Below are 20,772 nucleotides of genomic sequence, written 5' to 3'. Positions count from 1 at the left end.
GATAGACCTAAATATCTTTCAATCAAATATTTGAATCGTCCATACTGTTCTCGATAAAACTAATTAAATTACATTATGCTTAACTAAATTGAATATCATTGTATGTGTGATTTTTACTTAGTATATTTTAGCCGTTATCTAACTATATATAATAGGAGTTAGGATTTAAAAAAAAAAAAAAAAACTTCTTGTGTAAATGATCAAATTTATTGCAATATTGTATGTAATATACTATACAAAATTGTATGTACCTAATCTGTTTTAGGACATTCCAGACGATATGAAATCAATTACGAGTATACCGAGCAAGAGACCAAGAATGTCGATATCGAATAAGGTAAATAAGAATAGACTTTATATAAGATTAAGAATATAAATGTTAATTCATAATATCAATTGCCTGTTTGTTGTTAGAAATATAATATTATAGTAAATATTATAACTTGAGCTCCTTTATTTTAGAAAATGAAGAACATTGATGAGAAAAGAAAGAATCATCCGGTGCGTCTTTTAAATGAGTTATCTCCTTGTTTAAATATTATTACAACTCTAGAGGACAAAGATCATCCTCCACAATACAAGGTTGAATGTGTGATAGATGGACATTCTTTTTGTGCATACGGTAATATTTTTGTATTGTATCATTACCACCAACAAATATTGGTTGGTTGAATTTTAGTATTGATATTTAAAATTGTTCTATAATAATTAGTTAACATTGCCTTTAATTTTTAATTTTGTAGAACCATCAAAAAAAGCGGCCAAAAAGAAGGTTGCCATTTTAATACTTAATTATTATTTTGATGAAGAAGATGATTTGTAATGAAAATATTATAGACTATTAAGCTGTATATTTATACGTGTACAATTCAAATTTAATTAGGTAAGGTATCTACTCTAGTGTATGATATTGAATCCATGTAGCTGCTTTTATTTTATTGTTAATTACAACTAACAATAAAATAAAAGTAGTTATGTCAATTAATGTCATACACTGCAGTATAATATCTTACCTAATTAAATTTAATTGTACATGTTATTTATACAGTTTAATAGTCTATAAATTCATTAAAAAAAAGTACCCGTTGGTAATCCAGTTTTTCAGTGTATAAAAATCGAGGTTGTGATATTATTAAAAAATAAATGTTTTGTATCAAGTCGTTGTGTTATTATTTTAAAATATTTTTCCAGTATCGATTAAATAACTATTATATTCCATTGCATTGATGTTTCTAATTTCAGATGGAAGAATCAACTGAAAACCCATATAGATTATTGAGTATTATTAGTTACAATACTCGTATATTAGTAAACATCTTATATTTGTTCACTTTTTTGAAAAATTACACTTTCGAAACGATGAAATTATATTAAATTGCTGCAATATACAAAGGTGGATAATATTGCATACACGCTTAAACTAACCCATTAATATTACGCCTATTATTATCATGCACTACTATTGTTATTATTATTTCTTTGAGTAGGAAAAAAACGATTGAAAGCATTTTCCAATAGCTATGTTAATGGTTGTTGTAAGAACGAGTAAGCGTTTAGTGATAGGATATAAAACCAATACGACTATAATAATATAAAACATAATTGAAAAAGAAAATAATATTCCGAACAGTTATTGGTATTTAAACCCGCACGAAGTTCGCGTGTCTCGGCTTAAGTTTTATTGGATATACACCTGTACCAACTGCAGGCACCGGCTCGGCGACATTGATTTTGATTTCACTTACACTCAATTCACCAGTCCCTCGGGCGACAAATCGACGCAGTTTATATTATGTGTTTTGTTTTCATTCAAAAATAAATCTGCGAAAAAAACGAAAGAAACTTACTAATTATTTTGAATATTATGTGTATTAGATTTCTATGATTGATACATTCTTTTTAAACTAAGCATGATTTTATGATCAAACACAACATGACATATATTAATCTAAAAAACTATCGTAACTTGTGTTTTTTTAATGTGGAAAGCCAAGGGAAAACGTTATATTATGTGGCTTATTATCTTGCAGAAAGAGTTAAACATTGTAATACGATGTGCAAGCTGTCTTTCATCACATAATTATTATCATCGTACTCGTACAGATATTTTATACCAGTCAAAAGCGAAGTTATATATTAATTTATTTCTTAGCTATTGAATATTATATTAATAATGTTTTCATTCACGATTCTTCGAAACACAATTGAAGTTCATCATATACCTCGTGTTTTATGCATGGCAGTCAGAATAGACTTAAAATATACCACATATTGTTCTATTGTGACCTAACATACACAAACTTAACGTTGATTATACCACGGTCCAGCACGGGTCAAGGCATTTAATAATAACAATATTGTATACCGTCCAGTTTATAAGCTCTGTCTAAGCTTACTCAGAGATTATATTTTGCATATAATGGGAGCATTAAGATTATTGTACTTAATACTTTGGTGCTTATATTTTATCTTATTACGCGTCATATCATCATAAGCAGAAACGCTGACTGTAACCGGCTAAACGTTGACTAAAAAATGTCGAGATTTAATTAACTAGGTACCCAAAATTGGGTCATTTGATAGCCTTTTAATATTCTCATCAATGGACAATGGTGCTGTTACTATCAAAATTTATAATAATAATTGTTATTTCTACCCACGTGTTAATTTCTCGAGATTTTTTGCATTTCTAACGGAAAATGAACATTCACGTAAAATGTCAACTGTGCAAGAAACACATACTTGACGATTGCTGTGCAATGTTTATTTAGTTCTTGAACATCCATCAACTAAAACAATTATACCGGCAGTTGAATCGTGTCCTAACAACATATTTCTGTAGATAATATCATATCATTCTGACTGCGTGTCTACGACAATCATGTAATTTTATACTTAACATTAAAAATCAATAATTCTCGTTTTTTTTCCGTCCAAAAAACCATTTATAGTTTAAATCACACACACTACGCATTTATTATTTTTACAGAAGTATGTGCTGAACTATAATGTACATTATATCGTTAAAGTAACTATCGTAAAATTATTATATTGTGTACATACTATGGTATGACTAGAAAAATAATCATTATTGTTGGTAGGTAATTAGTAAATTAGTTCATTATTCAATTTTGTTATCAGTAAGGATATGGAGCACCATTTTATGTACTGTATCTTTATGGGTATACGATTGCGCATAGTGCCTAAAAAATAACATGATTTTGATGTACGATTTTGCGTGAATTTAGATGAAACTTTGCCAAATTGCTTATAACAAATTTCTGTTATTCCATTATCATTTTTAATATTTAAATACAGATATACTTTCATCCATCCAGAAAGAATTAAAATATTATTTCTCCAATACTTAATCAACTTATTGATGATCGTACACAACCGGTTCAGATCGGCTAGAAAAAGACATAAGCAACCAATTGTAGTGCATAAGTCACGTCGGTGAGAGTGGCGTGTTTGTATTTAATATATTTACCAAATGCCTCAGTATGTAACACATTATCTTCATCATGTATTGTTAAATTATGACCCATTTAGTTGACGGAACTTGACAAGTAAAAATCAGTGATTTTTTGTTGAGTATACCTTTTCTGTCTAAATCTTTTTATCAGTGTGGCCAATTATCTCCGTTGTTGTTTGCCATATTTTTTAATTGATGTAAGCAGTTGATTTAAATGTTGTGATTATGAATGATTTTAGGATAATCTAAAGATTTATACAAATGTATTTTTATGAATGACTCTAGATTAGTTCAATGTGATAACGATAGACTTAGTTAATGGCGCCTTTCTAATGAACTAAAGTTAAAAACAACTGAATATTTTAAAATGTGTTTGTCTCGTACTATTAATAAATTAAATAATAACAATTAGATATTAGATAGGTAATAGAACTTATTAAAATGAATATATTTCGAGATCTTGGAGTGATATTCCAGTCGAATTTATTATTTTCTTCTCATATTGAACATTTTATGGGCTCGAAAACACTTAAAATTCTTCGTTTCTTTATTGGTAATACGAAAGAATTTAATAATGAGGTGTGTCTTAAAACATTATATACCACACTAATTATATCGATATTAGATTTCTGTTCCATTATTTGAAATCCTTCACATATCGGTATGAAAGCGGCCCGGGTTTATGAAAGGTACGTACGAATTGCGACCATACAATAATGTATATATTACAATTATTACACATATATATATATATATATTATATACTATATGTCTATATGTCTATATATAGTATATAAACATCACAATATGTCAATATTATGTAGGTATTTTCTAGTATAAATTGTCGTACCTACTTATATTAATATTGGTCGTAAATAAAATAAAAGTATTCATAAAATTATAGAATATAATATAATAAATTAATATTATGACATTATATTAAATAATAAATAATAAAAATAAATAAAAGTATAATTGGCGTAATATATTATGATAATAATGTCCAAAAAAAATCAAGGCGTTCATAATGTAAGTCATATACCTATGGCAGATAATACGATAAAACGATCTATATTATCTTTATCATATTGTATACAAAAATATAACTTCCCATACGTATTGAACATTTCGTTTATCGTTATTCGTTTATACGGTACATAGGTAATAGGTATATAATACATATTTATAAGTAAGGTATAAAATATGTAATGATAATTACTTGGGCTGCAACTCACCTATCGCTAAAATATTGTCGGGCCGCAACTAACCTATACCTAAAATATTATCGGGCCGGAATTCACGGGTCTCCAACACCGGAAACGAAAGATAGGGCCTCAACTCACCCTCAGCCCCTTTTATGGCTACTTTTTATGGATATAATTATCTTTTATATTGTATTGGCAGAGATTAAGATATTAAATTAAAACACTTTGACTTGTTTTATACATAATATTTATAACCTATACGTTTTCTTGTATATTATTGAAATACTTTTAACTGTACGTCATGTTCCTTATGTTTAAATGTAGGTGGTTTCGGTTTTGTGGTCGGTAAGAATGTAATTGAGAATTGTACATAAACACAAAAATAAATAGCTCAGTTTTCTTTGTATGAAGGGTTGATTACTATTTGAAAAAAGATTTAAACAACACAACATACATAATAATAATTTAGCAATAATACTACGAACATAATTTACACAGAACAAATAAACACGACAGTTTTCGGTAACGGCATAGACAATGTTGCGGTCGGTGTACGCGGTGGATACTAACTGTTACGGAGATTCGTCGCTGGTCTCCTATGTGCGCGGACCGGTTCCAATAAATACGATAGTACAAATATAATAATACAATTATACAAAATAATATGATAATAACTTAATAATATTATGATGATATAGAACGGTACAATAATTACGAACAGTACAGGTTGTTATTTTTTCTCTTATGTTCTTATTAAACTAATATTTATAATTTTATTTCAAATGAATAATTATGTATTATATTTATCCCTATTAATATCATTATATTTAATATTAATGCAAATTTGCCAATACTTTTTTTTTTATAAAAGAAATAACCCTCGGCAACTTGGCCATTGGTATAACATACATTTTTTTTATTTTTTTTTTTTTGAAAGGTGTTACATAATAATAAGAAAAGTTTTACCAATACTGGTGTACTCGGTCTTACTAGTATTTTTAAGTAGATAAAGTTGATAAACTTTTAGGATGATTAATAGAAAATGGTACCTAGTTAGTATTAATCTATTTAAGCATAGAAAACATTTATAAGTACATTTTCTAATTATTTTTATTAGTTTTAAAAATTTATATTATATAAAACAAAAAGTATATTATTCAATTTACGTTTAGTAATAACAATTACATATTAAAGTGAAACAATTAGAAAAAATGTCCATAGATATTATTATGAAGATTCAGCAAATTATTTAAACAAATATCTGCTTGATATTTGAATTATTATAAAAAATATGAACCATATCAAATATTGTTGTTATGCTTAATTCTCAAATAATGACATGAAAATTTTACCCTCAGCAAAACCAGCAACTTAATCTTATGGAGGATGATTTTTAAGATAAAATTATGCCAACACATCTTAAATGCATAATATTATTTATTTAGGCATAAAATAATAATTACAGATTTTATTTGGTTTCAACAACTGTTTACTAATAATTATAATAACAAATTATTGTTCGTTTATGGTTTTTTCGTCCATAATTTGTAACACGGCGCTATATATAGGCAATAAAGGTACATAATAATTATTGTGTTGAACTAAGCGCATTTATTTTATATTCCATTGATTATTATACTACAGAATATAGTATTGTAACTAGAAATCTTCTCGGTACAATAACTAAAATACTATATAATAATTCTCAGTCAACATCCAACATCATCAAATGCATCACTGTCGCCCACTTCAACCTAAAATATGAAAATCCTGTGTAAAATTTACACAATGTAATATGTAATTATATTTAAAATAAATGTATTTATGCACCCAATGGCTCGCGATGCTAAAGGTCTTTTAAATTTAAAAATAAATTAAGTTCAAGGGGTGGCACTGCGAGACATAAAATGTCATATATTCATATGCCATGCGAGAAATTATCAAGGAATTTCTAGAGATTCCAGCTTGAAGCAATAGTAATAATAGTTTCGAAAAATTTTTTTTTTTTTTTATGACCACATATAAAAATGAGTAGCTACATTTTTATATAAGAGGCAAGAACTAAAATTTATATAAAAGTAAAGGTAACACTAAGCAATATTATGTTTAATGTATCACAATTAAATGATTAAATAAATATGGAAATCTCTAATTGTTCTCTAGTATTTAATTAATTCCAATTATTAATTTTTGAATTTTTGAGTATCTATACAAAAATATAAAAGATAAAGTGTATATGTGGTATGTATATAATATGTAATAACACCTTCAGAAAATCTTGAATACTATCATACAAATTTAAAAAATCATTTTGAATTATGGAAACAGAAAAACAACCATTACAATTATTGTTTACGCCTTAGAGTTTGATGGATCATTTTTGAGCCACCTGGTAAAAACAATTAAATATGTCCTGTAGCAAGGTCAAACAAATGTTTAAAACTATCAAACAAATAACAAAAAAAACATATGTATTCGTTAAGCTTGTTAAGAAATCTCAAATTCAATAACGGTTATCGAAGAAAATTAATTAAAAAGCAATGAAAAACTTATTTAAAAAAAAAAAAAAAAAATGTTTTATTAATAATAGGTACCTACATAATATATTATATTTCATGAATATTAATATATAAGTACAATGAATGATAGAGCTGGCATTTACATTTATTAAACTAGACAATGTAATTGATTCCATAAGTAGAACTAATTGAAGTGAATAAGGTTAAAAATATAATACTAATATACATAATCATTAAAATATTTATAGTTATTTTTTTGTGTTATAAATATTTCATAAATTATATACAAATGGCAATATATGAATTTTTTAGAGTAAAACTATACTTTCATAATAGGTGTGATATATTGATATAATTTATAGACAGTAAATCTAACCACTGATTTTAATCTACTAACACTAAATCACTAGGGGCTAAACGATACCACACTTTCAAACGTGCATGTGATATATTACTGTGGATTTGGGTGGAGTGAGTCTCGCTTCATTTTTTCAATCATTAATATATGACCTTTTATTGGAGCATTACGAAAGAATGCTTTGAAACTCCTTATTTTGTACAGTTTAACAGGCTATGGTTTTGTTCTACGGAAGTAAAAAATTATAAACAGCAAACTAGAATACGTATCATTGATAAACTATCTTTAGTATATAATCCTTAATATATTAAATATTAAATCTCATAAACAATTTCAAACATTTTCTAAAAATCGTACGTATAGTGTAGGTACAATGATGTTCCTTATACAAATTATATCCTTAAAAACCAATTTATATATATTACAAAATCCATTTCATGAATATACAGTAGGTAAGTACCAAAAAAAATTTTTAACAAAATAGTAAGTATAAGTACTATATAAGCTATATAATAGATATATTGTAATATAAATTATATTGCCTTGAAAATTGCAATATCGATTTTTTACTACGTTATATTCTAAATATACTTGTTGCTCTGTGAACCATGGTAAATATTAATGAAATAATGAAAAAAATATTTCATTTTTTTTTTTAAACTTGGATGATATAAAAATACGACACAAAAGTTATAATAAATGCACAATGGTTGGAAGTAAGTTGATAACTTTAAAGAGGTGCAGTATGTAACTTAAGTGACAGTTACCGAAGAAGCATTGCCAACAAAAATTTTTTTTATATCAACAATGTAACTGTATCGCTAACCATAGTAGCGAAATTTGAGCTTATACAATAGACATGGTGGTGTCCCAATGTATTCATAGAAATTTAAAGCAAACAAGTCGATTGTTTTCCATGCCATCATTTTTCCCGGTCTAGATATAGCTGTTTCCATCGCACGCGTTTATAACACAACAATATATAAATAATTCGTTGGATTGTGTAAAACTTGTAGAACACAGTTCTCTAGTTATTAGACAAAAAAAAAATGATTTCAGTAGGTAACACACTGTACCGATCCAAAAACTGTTTAAGAAATATAATAACATTTGGTCGGTTTATTGTGAAATTTATTAGGATTCATAAAAGACATTATTATCAAAATAAATAAATAAAGCATTAAATTTTCCGCGTCCTCGGGGAATGGCGTTTGATTTGTGGCGTATTTTTTTCACCCAATAATATTCTTTCCACATCGATTGTCGGAAGACGAAGTTATGCTATCAGACCGACCGATCATATCTATAACATAATATTATTGTCATCTCAGATTTGTTTGATTTTCATTCCGCTTGTGTACTCAAAAAATACTATGGTATAAAAATACTATATTATTATTATTATTATCAATAAATTATTTCTATATAAACGAATAAACGAACAAGATCACGTCTTTTTTCAAATGTTGGCTCTTTTGCATATACCTTGAAAAAATTACCCAAAGGCCAAATAAAAATTCACCATTATCCAAAAATAAAATTTTCACCCAACAATAAAGTTTTTCCGCGTGTCCAAAATTTGCTGCCTTACATTTATCATACTTTTCAGTTCCCTAAACCTCACCTGCGTACTATCAGATTTCATCCATAGTTCTACCTTGGCGAAGTATTAAAAGCAACCACTCCGCTAATAAACTATTTTGTTATAAAACAATAATTATTACTTATTGAACATAATTTTGATAAACAAATTCTTTTTATCTTATTGTGAATCAAACAAGTACATACAATTAGTTCAATAAAACATTAGAACAAAAAGTGCAATAATATTAAGTAATAGTATATATTAACAGTATTTACACATCGTTTTAAAACAACATTTATAGCATAATATGATGATTTCCTAAACATAACATCTCATTCTGTGTAATTTAAACTGGCTGATAATTTGGAAGTTTAGCGGCGTTTTCCATCTTATCGGATCAAAAAAACAATTTTTTTCATCAGAAATTTGTGACGCCTTAGACATAATTTTCTTCGATAGTTTCATCGCGTATCTCATACCGATCTCATTCCCATAAATAAACAATTTCAGGCCGTTCGATTTCCCATGCGCGAACGAGACAGTCATTTTTTGAATAATAGTTTTCTTGCATAATTATATATTGGCACAAACATCAGTTCATGGTGGTCATTACAATCCTCGATTTTAGAAAGTGTAAAACTTGAATAACAATGGGTACTTTTTTTTATGAAATTATAGACTATTAAACTGCATATACAAGGTGATTCATGAGGTGTAAAACATTCATTATTTATAAAAACTATTTACTTTTTTCAATTTTTTTTTTCAAAATTTTATGAACATGCTGTTCTAAAACTATATAAATTTTTAATATTTTTCACCCTTATATTTATCAGGTAAATCAACTATCAACTTTTTATTTTTAAATGGCAACTTATGTTAAAAATATCATAAATTAATAAGGCTATTATTTTAATGAATACTCACGTTTAAATTTTCACTTTTCGTTAATCCGTTGACGAGATATAGTCTCCAAAAATTGGATGGTTTTGGGGTGGTGTTTGTCCTGTGTAAATATGTTTACTTATTTTGGGGCACAACTCAGGCTTAACCATCGTACTTACTGAATATATTTGAAAAATGTATTATTTTTTACGCTAGAGTAAAAAAATCTCAACTGCGGCCGCGGTTGAGAGACGGAAACCACCAAAATTTGGGAGACTAATATCTCGTCAACGGATTTACGAAAAATTAAAATTTAAACGTGAAATTCATTAAAAAAATAGCCTTATTAATTTATAATATTTTTAATATAGGTTGCCATTTAAAAATCAAAAGTTGATAGTGGTTTACCTAATAAATATAAGGGCAAAAACTATTGAAAATGTATATAGTTTTAGAACAGCATGGATCTAAAATTTTGAAAAAAAAAATTCGAAAAAAGTAAATATTTTTATTAATAGTGAGTGTTTACGCCTCACAAATCATCCTGTATAACATGTGCAATTAAATTTAGTTAGGTAAGATATTATACTGTGGTGTATGACATAAATTGATGTAACTACTTTTATTTTATTGTTAATTGTAATTAACAATAAAATAAAAGCAGCTACATGAATTAAATATCATACACCAGAGTATCTACTTTACCTAATTAAATTTGAATTGTACATGTATTATTGTACTATGGCTCTTAATAAAAATGATCTTCTTCATCAAAAAAATAATTGAGTATAAACTTGGCAACCATCCTGTTGGCTGCTCTTTTTGATCTGTCTACAAAATTAAAAATTAAAGGCAATGTTAACTGATGATTATTGAATAATTTTAAATATCAATACTAAAATTCATCCAACTAATATTTGTTGGTGGTAATGGTATAATTCAAAAATATTACTGTATGCACAAAAAGTATATCCATCTATCACACATTTCACCTTGAACACTGGTGGAGAATTTTCGTGTAGGGTTTCAATAAAGTTAAAATCGGGGAATATCTCTTCAACAAGAAGCACTGGATAGCTCTTTCTTTTGTCAGCAAAGTATATCACATTCTAAAATAAAAGAGCTCAAGTTATAATATTTACTATTATATTATATTCCTAACAACAAAGTATATTCTTATTACCTTCGGTATCGACATTCTTGGTCGCTTGCTTGATTTACTCGTAATTGACATCATCTCGTCTGGAATGTCCTAAAACAGATTACATACCATTTATAATGATATGTGCAATAAATTTGATAATTTACACAAGATTTTTTTTAAAATCCTAACTCTTATTCATTTCATGTGGTTTTGATAGCAGTGTACTTTTATATACATATATATATATATATATTGAAAGATAACGGTTAATATATACTAAGTAATATTCATACATACAACGATATTAAATTTAGTTAAACATTATGTAATTTAATTCATTTTATCGAGAACAGTATGGACAAATCAAATAATCGATTGAAAGATATTTAATTTAATCTAATATATCTCTGTACCAAATTTTTTTCATAGCAATTAATTCAGCCATTTAGAAATGAAAATAGGACAAGCAGACAGAAAACCATTTATATATATATATATATATATATAGGTTTATAAAAATAGCTTTAGAAGTCATCGTCCACGGATGGGGAGCTGTACAGTGAACGAAACAGTCCTGTATGTTTGAATGAGTAATTTCACGGGATAAACAAAAGATTATACGTACCTATCGTATTTATTGCTTATTCAAAATTAGTATGTTTATATATTAATTCATCTAAAATGTTACACACAGAAATAAGCTAACATTTTTATAAAAATAGAGTACTATTATGATATTATTATAAATCATTGTTTCTCTGCCATAACAGCCATTTATTAATTACCGTAAATTACCTACATTAAATTAATTATTAGAAACTAAGAATAATACAACTAACAACATTAGATCGTGTAATGGTCGGCTATTAAAATACTCAAGAATTCAAATTTTTAGATATCATTCAAAAAGTACTATAAAGTATAAACTTTCTATTATAATCTAAAATCAATTGTTACCACGAATGATGGAGACACTGGTCTTGTAATCTCTTTCGCTATGGACAATAATTCTATTGGCATAACTATTTTCATTTTGGTTGCTTTGGTCGGTTGTTCGATTTGAATACGCGAGTTCGGTAAATCCTCGTAAAAGGGAATTTCAAGATTATTTTCTGATCCGCTTCCTAAACGAACGTTACGTTAAAAATATTGTTAATTACTATTGTAGGTAGGTCGATATAATATGTATTATAATATTACTTTTTTTGAATTCCGCTTTATTCCAGGATAATTTTTTATCTAATATGAAATTATGTTTGGTTAAAATATAATCAATACTCAATATATTTTACGAATATGAAAAACTAACCTTCTACAAAATTCAGACTTTGTTTTCTTATGATATTATTTGAGTTTTTATCTATAATTTTAATTCTTCTTCCGGACTTTGTGTTATAAGATTCGACCATTCCCCTATCATCCTATTAATACAAAAAGTTCTATCAATATTTAGTTGTATAAGATAAGTAATCTCATATATACCTACTACATTACACATTATAGTTTTTACTTTAAACAATATATTTACCTACGTATGAAGCTATCTTAAAATTAGCGAATAACGAATCATATTATATAATATTTATATATCAGATTTAATCACCCTTGTTTAATACGTTCTACCCGTTTCCCGCCACAAACATGGTCTACGATAAGTCGATAACATACGCCATGCTATTATATACAGTAAATTAATTAATTGAAAATAAGAATAACACAAATACCAACATCAAATTATGTAATGGCCGGCTATTAAGATAGTCAAGAATTTTAATTTTTAGATACTATTCAAAAAGTACTATAAAGTATAAACTTTCAATTATAAACTAAAATCAATTGTTACCACGAATAATGGAGATGGAGACACTGGTCTTGTAATCTCTTCCACTATGGTCGATTCTGATGTCATAACTATTTCCACGTCGGTTGGCTTGGTCGGTTGATCTATTTGAATGCTTGAGTTTAGTAAATCCTGGTGAAATGGAATTGCAGGTGTATTTTCCGATTCGCTTCCTAAACGAACGTTATGTTAAAAATATTGTTAATTAATATTATAGGTAGGTCGATATAATATGTATTATAATATTACTTTTTATATATTCCACATTGTTGGTTACACCATCGTCCTATTAATAGAAAAGTTACTGTCAATAGTTAGTTTTACAAAATAAGTAATCTCATATTGAAAATAAGAATAATGCAACCACCAATAATTAAATCATGTAATCGCCGGCTATTAAGATAGTCAAGAATTTTAATTTTTAGATACTATTCAAAAAGTACTATAAAGTATAAACTTTCAATTATAAACTAAAATCAATTGTTACCACGAATAATGGAGATGGGGACACTGGTCTTGTAATCTCTTCCACTATGGTCGATTCTGATGTCATAACTATTTCCACGTCGGTTGGCTTGGTCGGTTGTTCGATTTGAATGCTTGAGTTTGTGAAATCACCATCTTTTAACAATTTCTTCTGCTTGGTTATATAATTATACAAAAATCCTACCGCACTAATAGCGCCAAATGCAATACTTGCACAGATAATTCTTCTAGACATTTTTTTTAATGCTATTTTCAAAGTAAACGAATGTATTGAAATGAACAATAATATTAACGTTTCAATTGAATCAAATAATAGGTCATTCGTTGTTATGTATTTATTATAACAATATTTGTCTCCAATCAGCGTTGCCCGGACAAAAATTCGTTTTTGTTTAAATGCATGAGCATTTATTATAAATAATGTACTAGAACATTATTATTATTTTTTTTTTATTGATTCATAGTTCAAGAATTGTTGGGACTAATATGAAAAGTGGACCTATCCAAAGTGGATCACTTTCTGCAATCAGGGATTAAAATACAATAATTTATCTTCCTGCTATGACAATTATATTCCATAATCTGTATGCCGTAACCAAAAGCATCTAGTGATTTTCATCTTAAATCTTAAAATATTATTTCTTAAACATTCAATAAATACATTGAAGGTCACCTATCGAGGTTAAGATTGTTATGACTTATTATTATCAGTGTATTTATAATTGTATGTTCCCTAATGTCTAAAATAATTTTTTTTTATTAGCTTTAAACATAGAAGTTATTAAAAATTAGGACTTGAGAGTCCGAAAAAACTCATTAGGTACTGAATATATTATTATATTTTTTTTTTCGTCGATTTTATATTATTACCGCACGGTGTGTGGTGCACAATTCCGTTGTTATTGTAGTGAATCGAAAGTCAGATGTGAATAAAGAGTGTCAAGAATTGTGAGGGGAAACCATTTTCTTTAGAAGGTAAACTTTATAGTCTGTTTAGAACGTTAGGTTAGGTTAGGTTATATTTTTTATATTTTTAATCAACGCGTTACTCTATGGCGTGGGAGCGTAAACATTTTTCTTTAACGATCGTGTATAGCAGAATCTCTTCAATACTTTTATAGTTTTATGATGCACTGACAACAACAATAATAATGGTAATAGTAATAATAATTTGCGTATGCGCGCGCTTTGTGTGTGTCTCTCTTTTGTTACGACCGGAAAAATATTTTTATGAAAACGCGGCCGCGTATAGGTATTTAAAAAATTTAATTAGCTCGAATGGAACGGCATCAAATAACCTCAAAAGTTTTCAATCTTATTTCTTCTAATAAAATAATATATTTACATAATATTACTTTATACATATTATACAAAATGGTTACTTTTAAAATAAAACACTCAATTTCTTGAATTTTCGATGTTCCAAGAAATATTACTTTCTGTTAATTTTAAGTCTTTATACAAAATAACATTTAAAAATGTGTATACAATATAATATGTTTGTATTTATAATTATAAGAGTTTTTCTTTAATTAGTTTAAAGAATGCCTCCGTCTTAAAATTCATATACCATACCAAATTTTTTCTTATAATCATATTATATACATTTAAAGGACTAATTTTAAGAAAGATGTAGCATTGAAATAATATATTATAAGTGGCATGGTTGCTTCAGGTGAAAAGGGCAGACGGAATTTGTATTTGTTTATTTTTTAAATGTTGGCTTCAATTTGAATGATTAGCTTTCCCCTTAAATCGTTACATTGATATTTGTTTACATTTTTAACATTTATATATTATTATTACTATTACTATTGTTATTACAATAACAATTTATATTTGAAAATAGGTAAAAACCTAAAAAAAAACATTTTTACATGGCCATTATATTTTACTGATGAATATAATTTCGTTCAATACTTACAAACTGTCGAATATATAGGTATTCCTTTATCATGTGTTTAATTATAAGAACATTGTGGTATGTCGTATGTATCATATACACAGGTTGTGGTTTTTACTGGTTATGGGGGAATGTGCTTAGAAGCCGTCTCCAATTCTGAATCGTGTTATCGTTATGTATTGATGGCAATTGAAAAAAGGAGTGTTTGAAATTTTTTAGTTATATTTTGTAATGTTATTGTGGTTTGTTTCTTAGAAGTATCTAGATCAAAGATCTGCCAAATCAACAGATTTTTTAGAAATTAAGTTTGATTTCGTTTGTAGATGTGTTATTTATTATTGGATTTGGAATTTGTTTTGATTGCGTGTCCAGCAAATTGATAATTTGATTGATTTTATGAGTAACACAAGGGTATCCGCTGTAATATTATGTTCTGTCTAAAACCACTATTATGTAAATTTTAAGTATAATTTCGAATATTTATAAAAAACTTTTTTAAACAATTTAAACTTAGCGTTTAAAAAAAAAAAATGATAAAAATAGTAAACAATTTAATTTTTCTAAGAAAATGATGTAATGTAAAATAATACTTCTTCAGATTATATAAAGAACAAAATTGTTTCTAAAAACGTTCAAGTAAACTAGATTTTATATTTATATAACTAACCCTATAGGTATATATTTTTTTTAGAAGATACTCTCCCTGGACCGCAATACTAACTTACTAACCAAATCAACGGCCCATTTTGCTACCACCTTCCCGTATACCATTTTCAGAACCGTTTTTAAGGTTTTATGCCCCCTGCTCAACATACAATTCATTTCACCACAAATATATATCTTAATGTACCTATTTCATTCACAGAAGTAGATATTACACAACATCTTAAGAACTGTTTTGACTTAATATTTTATTTAAACAATAAATCAATTAACAATAAAACAATTAAAATTTTATTTTTATTATTTATCAAATTATAAAATTAACAACGAGAATTTTAGAAATTGTTAAAGTAATAAGTTATTTTAACTATTTCGTCTAATAATATAATTTGTTATTTTCTTTTAACTGTACCTTCATTCCATACGCAACTATTGCAGTACCCAAAGGGTCATGTAGATTGTTCCCGCATACATATAAATATCCAAACTTATAAAATAGCAGGAATGATCGAGACGCGATTCGCGTCTTAAAATATTTACTTAATTTATAGTAAAATAATAAATTATTCCTTTTTGGTTCATCATATAATTTCAGCATTAAATCGTGTAACTCTAATCTCACTAACCACCGCTTCAGCTTTATACACTGATTTTAATAGAACAGTATGAATTTCTATAGTTAAGTTATTCTTTCATCACAAAATTTACCATAATAGTTGCAATATTAATTCTACAGAAATATCAACAAATAATCAGGATCACTGTAGGACGATGCGTATTACGAGAAAATCGAGATTTTGTAATTGAAACTTCTGTGGTGCCCAGCGAAACTTATAAGAATTTAGAGAACTTTTTCAATAAAAAACTTTGATCGTAACTAACACGTATGTTTAGTAGGGTAAAATGAATGACTTTTTTTGTAGTTAGTTTATGCCCAACTATTGTAGATCATTCCATTACTATATTATAAAATTGTAACCAATACAATAAAATCATATTATTTCTTAAGAAGCCTAATTATAATAATATATGTATAAAATACTGAAGCGTATTCGAATTATTATTTTTTGTTAATGTGTGAATTTAGTTTAAGATACTCTAGTAAAAATAATAAAAACATTAAAACTCTTAAAGCCATTTAGAAATGGAAATAGGACAATCAGACAGAAATCCATTTATATATATCTATATATATAGATTTATAAAAATAGCTTTAGAAGTCATCGTCCACGGGTGGGGAGCTGTACAGTGAACGAAACAGTCTTATATGTTTGCATGAGTAATTTCACGGGATAAACAAAACATTATACGTGCCTATCGTATTTATTACATATTCAAAATTATTATATTTATATATAAATTCGTCTAAAATGTTATACACAGCAATAAGCTAACATTTTTATAAATATAGAGTACTATTATGATATTATTATAAATCATTGTTTCTCTGCCATAATAGTCATTTATTAATTACCGTATTAATTACTGTAAATTACCTACATTAAATTAATTATTAGAAACTAAGAATAATACAACTAACAACATTAGATCGTGTAATGGTCGGCTATTAAAATACTCAAGAATTTAAATTTTTAGATATTATTCAAAAATTACTATTATAAAGTATAAACTTTCTACTATAATCTAAAATCAATTGTTACCACGAATGATGGAGACACTGGTCTTGTAATCTCTTTCGCTATGGACAATAATTCTATTGGCATAACTATTTTCATTTTGGTTGCTTTGGTCGGTTGTTCGATTTGAATACGCGGGTTTGGTAAATCCTGGTGAAATGGAATTGCAAGTTTATTTTCCGATCCGCTTCCTTAACGAACGTTAAGTTAAAAATATTGTTAATTACTAATGTAGGTAGATCAATATAATGTGTATTATAATATTACTTTTTATGGATTCCACATTATTGCTGGGGCCATCGTCCTATTAATAGAAAAGATACTGTCAATATTTATTTCTACAAAATAAGTAATCTCATATACCAACTACATTACACATAGTTTTTACCTATAATCTAGCCAACCAAACCCTCTAAGTGTCCATTTATACAGACTGTACAAATCAAAATAAATATGACACAAATAACTAAATATTTTTATAACCTGTACAATTTGAACGTGATTATCATTTGATAATAGCTTCCGCTTGGTAATGTAATGATACAATAATTCAACAGCACTTATAGCGCCAAATTTAATGCCTGAAAATATAAACCTTTTTGACATTTTTAGAAAGCTTTTATTGACAACCAATGGATGTATTGAAATTAACAATATGTAAGATTTCTATTGAATGAAATAATAGATTATTCCTAGTTATGTATTTATTAAAATAATATTTTCCTTCCTCCCTAATCAGCGTTGCTCGAGCAAAAATTTGTTGTTGTTTAAATGCATGAGCATTGATTATAAATACTATACAATAACATTATTATTTGGAACCTTGTAGGTATATTAAATTTTCAAGTTTTTTTGGTCTTCCAAAAATTTTTTTACCGACACTTCAAAAAAAATTCTCATAAAAATCGAAAATTTCAGTGGTTTATATAAAAAAAATTTTGGAAATTAAACTGTATGTAGATAATACTAACATAAACATTTGGTCAAAATTTCAAGTATTTACAGTGATTAGTTATTGAATTATATCCATATAAAAATATCGATTTGGTCGAAAACTAGTTTTATGTAAAAATTCCCGTTTTTCTGTCACTTTTTTGTTTTTCTCGAATTTTTTGAAAACTGTTGGAAAATGTTTACTTTTGACCTCAATAATGCAAGGATATTATCTTTTCCATCGTAAACCACATCCAAAGTTTGAAATTGAAGCATCATTTCGAGTAGTTATGCTGTACACAGACACAAAAAAAAACACACATCATTGTAAAATCAATACATTCATCACTCCGTTCAGAATCTAAAATATAGGAAGTAATTTTACAGTACAGTTGTAAGTTTCGATTGTATTGAGTTGGTCACAATAAGTTTTGATTGCCACTCGAATATAAAAATATTTGTATCATTTTTATGTAATATTAGTTGTAACATCCAAACAACCTAACCTAACCTAATCGCAATTATTGAAAATTGAGAACCCTGAACATATTGCAGATAATATTGATATTTACCAAATTCTGAAATCAAATTAAATTTCTTATTTAAGTTATTAAAATCCCGAGATAATACATTTTAATTTTCTTGAATAATACTGTTGATCTAATTTTTAATAGCAATTATAATATAGAGATCTATTTATTATTATTATTATTATTATTAGCTTTTATTCAGTGTGACTATTACAGCTCAACCATTATGTCGATAATACACAATTAACTCGATAACATAATAATAGCCATTATATACAATTTATGTTTATACTCTTAAATACATTATCATATTTGAAAGAAGCAAATTAATTAATGAATGTACAAATAAATACAAATTTTTTTATTTAGCTCTTAAAAAAATCAAAATATAATATGTAAAAATGATCTATTGTATTATTTTCCTACAACAATATTAATTCAATTTTATTTTTGTATTCTCTAATGCAAATGTTCTAGAAAAATTTTTGCTGTAGAATAAAATTTAAAAGTATTATTGATACAAAATACAGATTTTCTGTGAACCAATTAATTTAAAATAAGTCTATTTATTTAAGAATTTGTATTTTATTATTCCACAGTGTATTACATGTATTTTAAAAATACGATAGATCAAAGTAGTTTTTATTAGAATCATATATAGTTACAATATAACGATGGACATTCTAGTAAAGTACATAATAGCGTAAAAATATTCTTTAAAGTTTTACATTACTCAGATATTATGATTTTTACTTACTTTTTTCCGTTTAAACCGACAGCAGATAAGACTCCGTATAAGAATTACCTCTTCTGCTTTCATCGTTTATTAATGTTTACAATACACTTATACAGACACTTACTCAACACAATTATACATAACATATTTTCCATACTATAAAAAATTACTTGGACGTAATACTTTGAATCCTTTCTCAAAATATCTTTATTTTAAATCAAGTACCTGCAGGTAGAGGTAGTTAAAGTATTTTTTATTTAGATATAAATATATACTTACAACGTTCAATAATTTATCACAATCCAATTAAAAATTAATGACTGTAATATTGATATTTACATAAATTATATCAAGCTGAGAAAGGATTTTTAATAAATATGTATCGTTGTGGTTTTTTCATTGCGGCTTCATTTTACAAAATTTGGTAAGTAATATTGAGAATCCAATACTCTTTTTTAGATAACTGACTTAACGCATAGATAAGGGTTATCTAACCTTTTTTTACAGTGGGCCAAATTTGAAATACGTTTTGCAACGTGGGTCAACATTTTTCGACAAACAGTTAGGTTATGAAATTCAGAAATAGATAAGATAGATAAGATTTATTTCGAAAAATGTATGTTTATTTATATAATTATTTTATTTTATATTTTATCATTTATTCAAAATTTATTTTATTATGATACGAGTAAGTTACTTAGTGAGACGTTTGGAACTGCTTGTTTTTTTAAATATCTTGATATTTTGCAACAAACTTTGTGGTTCCAATTAGTAGCGTCACTTGTAAATATTCGTCACTTAAGTTAGTTCTGTACTTGAATTTGACGTATTTCATTTTTAAAACGTCTGTTCACATAAGTATGTGGAGCTAAA

The 20,772-nt window shown here is 26.7% G+C and overlaps 1 protein-coding gene and 1 long non-coding RNA gene across 5 annotated transcripts in view; one reads left to right on the top strand and one right to left on the bottom strand.

Moving 5' to 3' along the window:
* The window catches only part of LOC149057426 (uncharacterized), a 44,650-nt gene extending 24,267 nt beyond the window's left edge, over window positions 1-20,383 (bottom strand). Inside the window, exons 1-13 of one of the 4 annotated variants that reach the window (XM_089223573.1) lie at window positions 20,179-20,377; window positions 19,921-20,124; window positions 17,968-18,004; window positions 17,725-17,891; window positions 13,499-13,632; window positions 13,261-13,297; window positions 13,015-13,184; window positions 12,481-12,592; window positions 12,372-12,410; window positions 12,129-12,295; window positions 11,211-11,279; window positions 10,980-11,136; window positions 9,377-10,858 (exon numbers count right to left, since the gene is read on the bottom strand). In XM_089223573.1, the coding sequence (XP_089079699.1) occupies window positions 10,776-10,858; window positions 10,980-11,136; window positions 11,211-11,279; window positions 12,129-12,295; window positions 12,372-12,410; window positions 12,481-12,592; window positions 13,015-13,184; window positions 13,261-13,297; window positions 13,499-13,564 (900 nt within the window). In that variant the 5' untranslated portion in view covers window positions 13,565-13,632; window positions 17,725-17,891; window positions 17,968-18,004; window positions 19,921-20,124; window positions 20,179-20,377 and the 3' untranslated portion in view covers window positions 9,377-10,775. Of the gene's footprint in view, window positions 1-9,376; window positions 10,859-10,979; window positions 11,137-11,210; window positions 11,280-12,128; window positions 12,296-12,371; window positions 12,411-12,480; window positions 12,593-13,014; window positions 13,185-13,260; window positions 13,298-13,498; window positions 13,633-17,724; window positions 17,892-17,967; window positions 18,005-19,920; window positions 20,125-20,178 lie in introns of those variants that run through there. The other 3 variants (XM_089223572.1, XM_089223574.1, XM_089223571.1) reach the window with 3 other exon arrangements.
* LOC149057427 (uncharacterized) lies at window positions 286-1,114 on the top strand. The gene is made up of 3 exons (XR_016190691.1): window positions 286-337; window positions 463-622; window positions 744-1,114. It is a non-coding gene; the product is annotated as an uncharacterized LOC149057427 (long non-coding RNA).
* Window positions 20,384-20,772: the final 389 nt, after the last annotated feature.

Source organism: Diuraphis noxia, unplaced genomic scaffold (assembly GCF_037042655.1).
Source record: "Diuraphis noxia isolate RWA-SAM2 unplaced genomic scaffold, SU_Dnox_SAM2 contig0003, whole genome shotgun sequence".
In the NCBI taxonomy this organism is placed as follows: domain Eukaryota; kingdom Metazoa; phylum Arthropoda; class Insecta; order Hemiptera; family Aphididae; genus Diuraphis; species Diuraphis noxia.
This window is presented reverse-complemented; position numbering and strand designations above follow the sequence as displayed.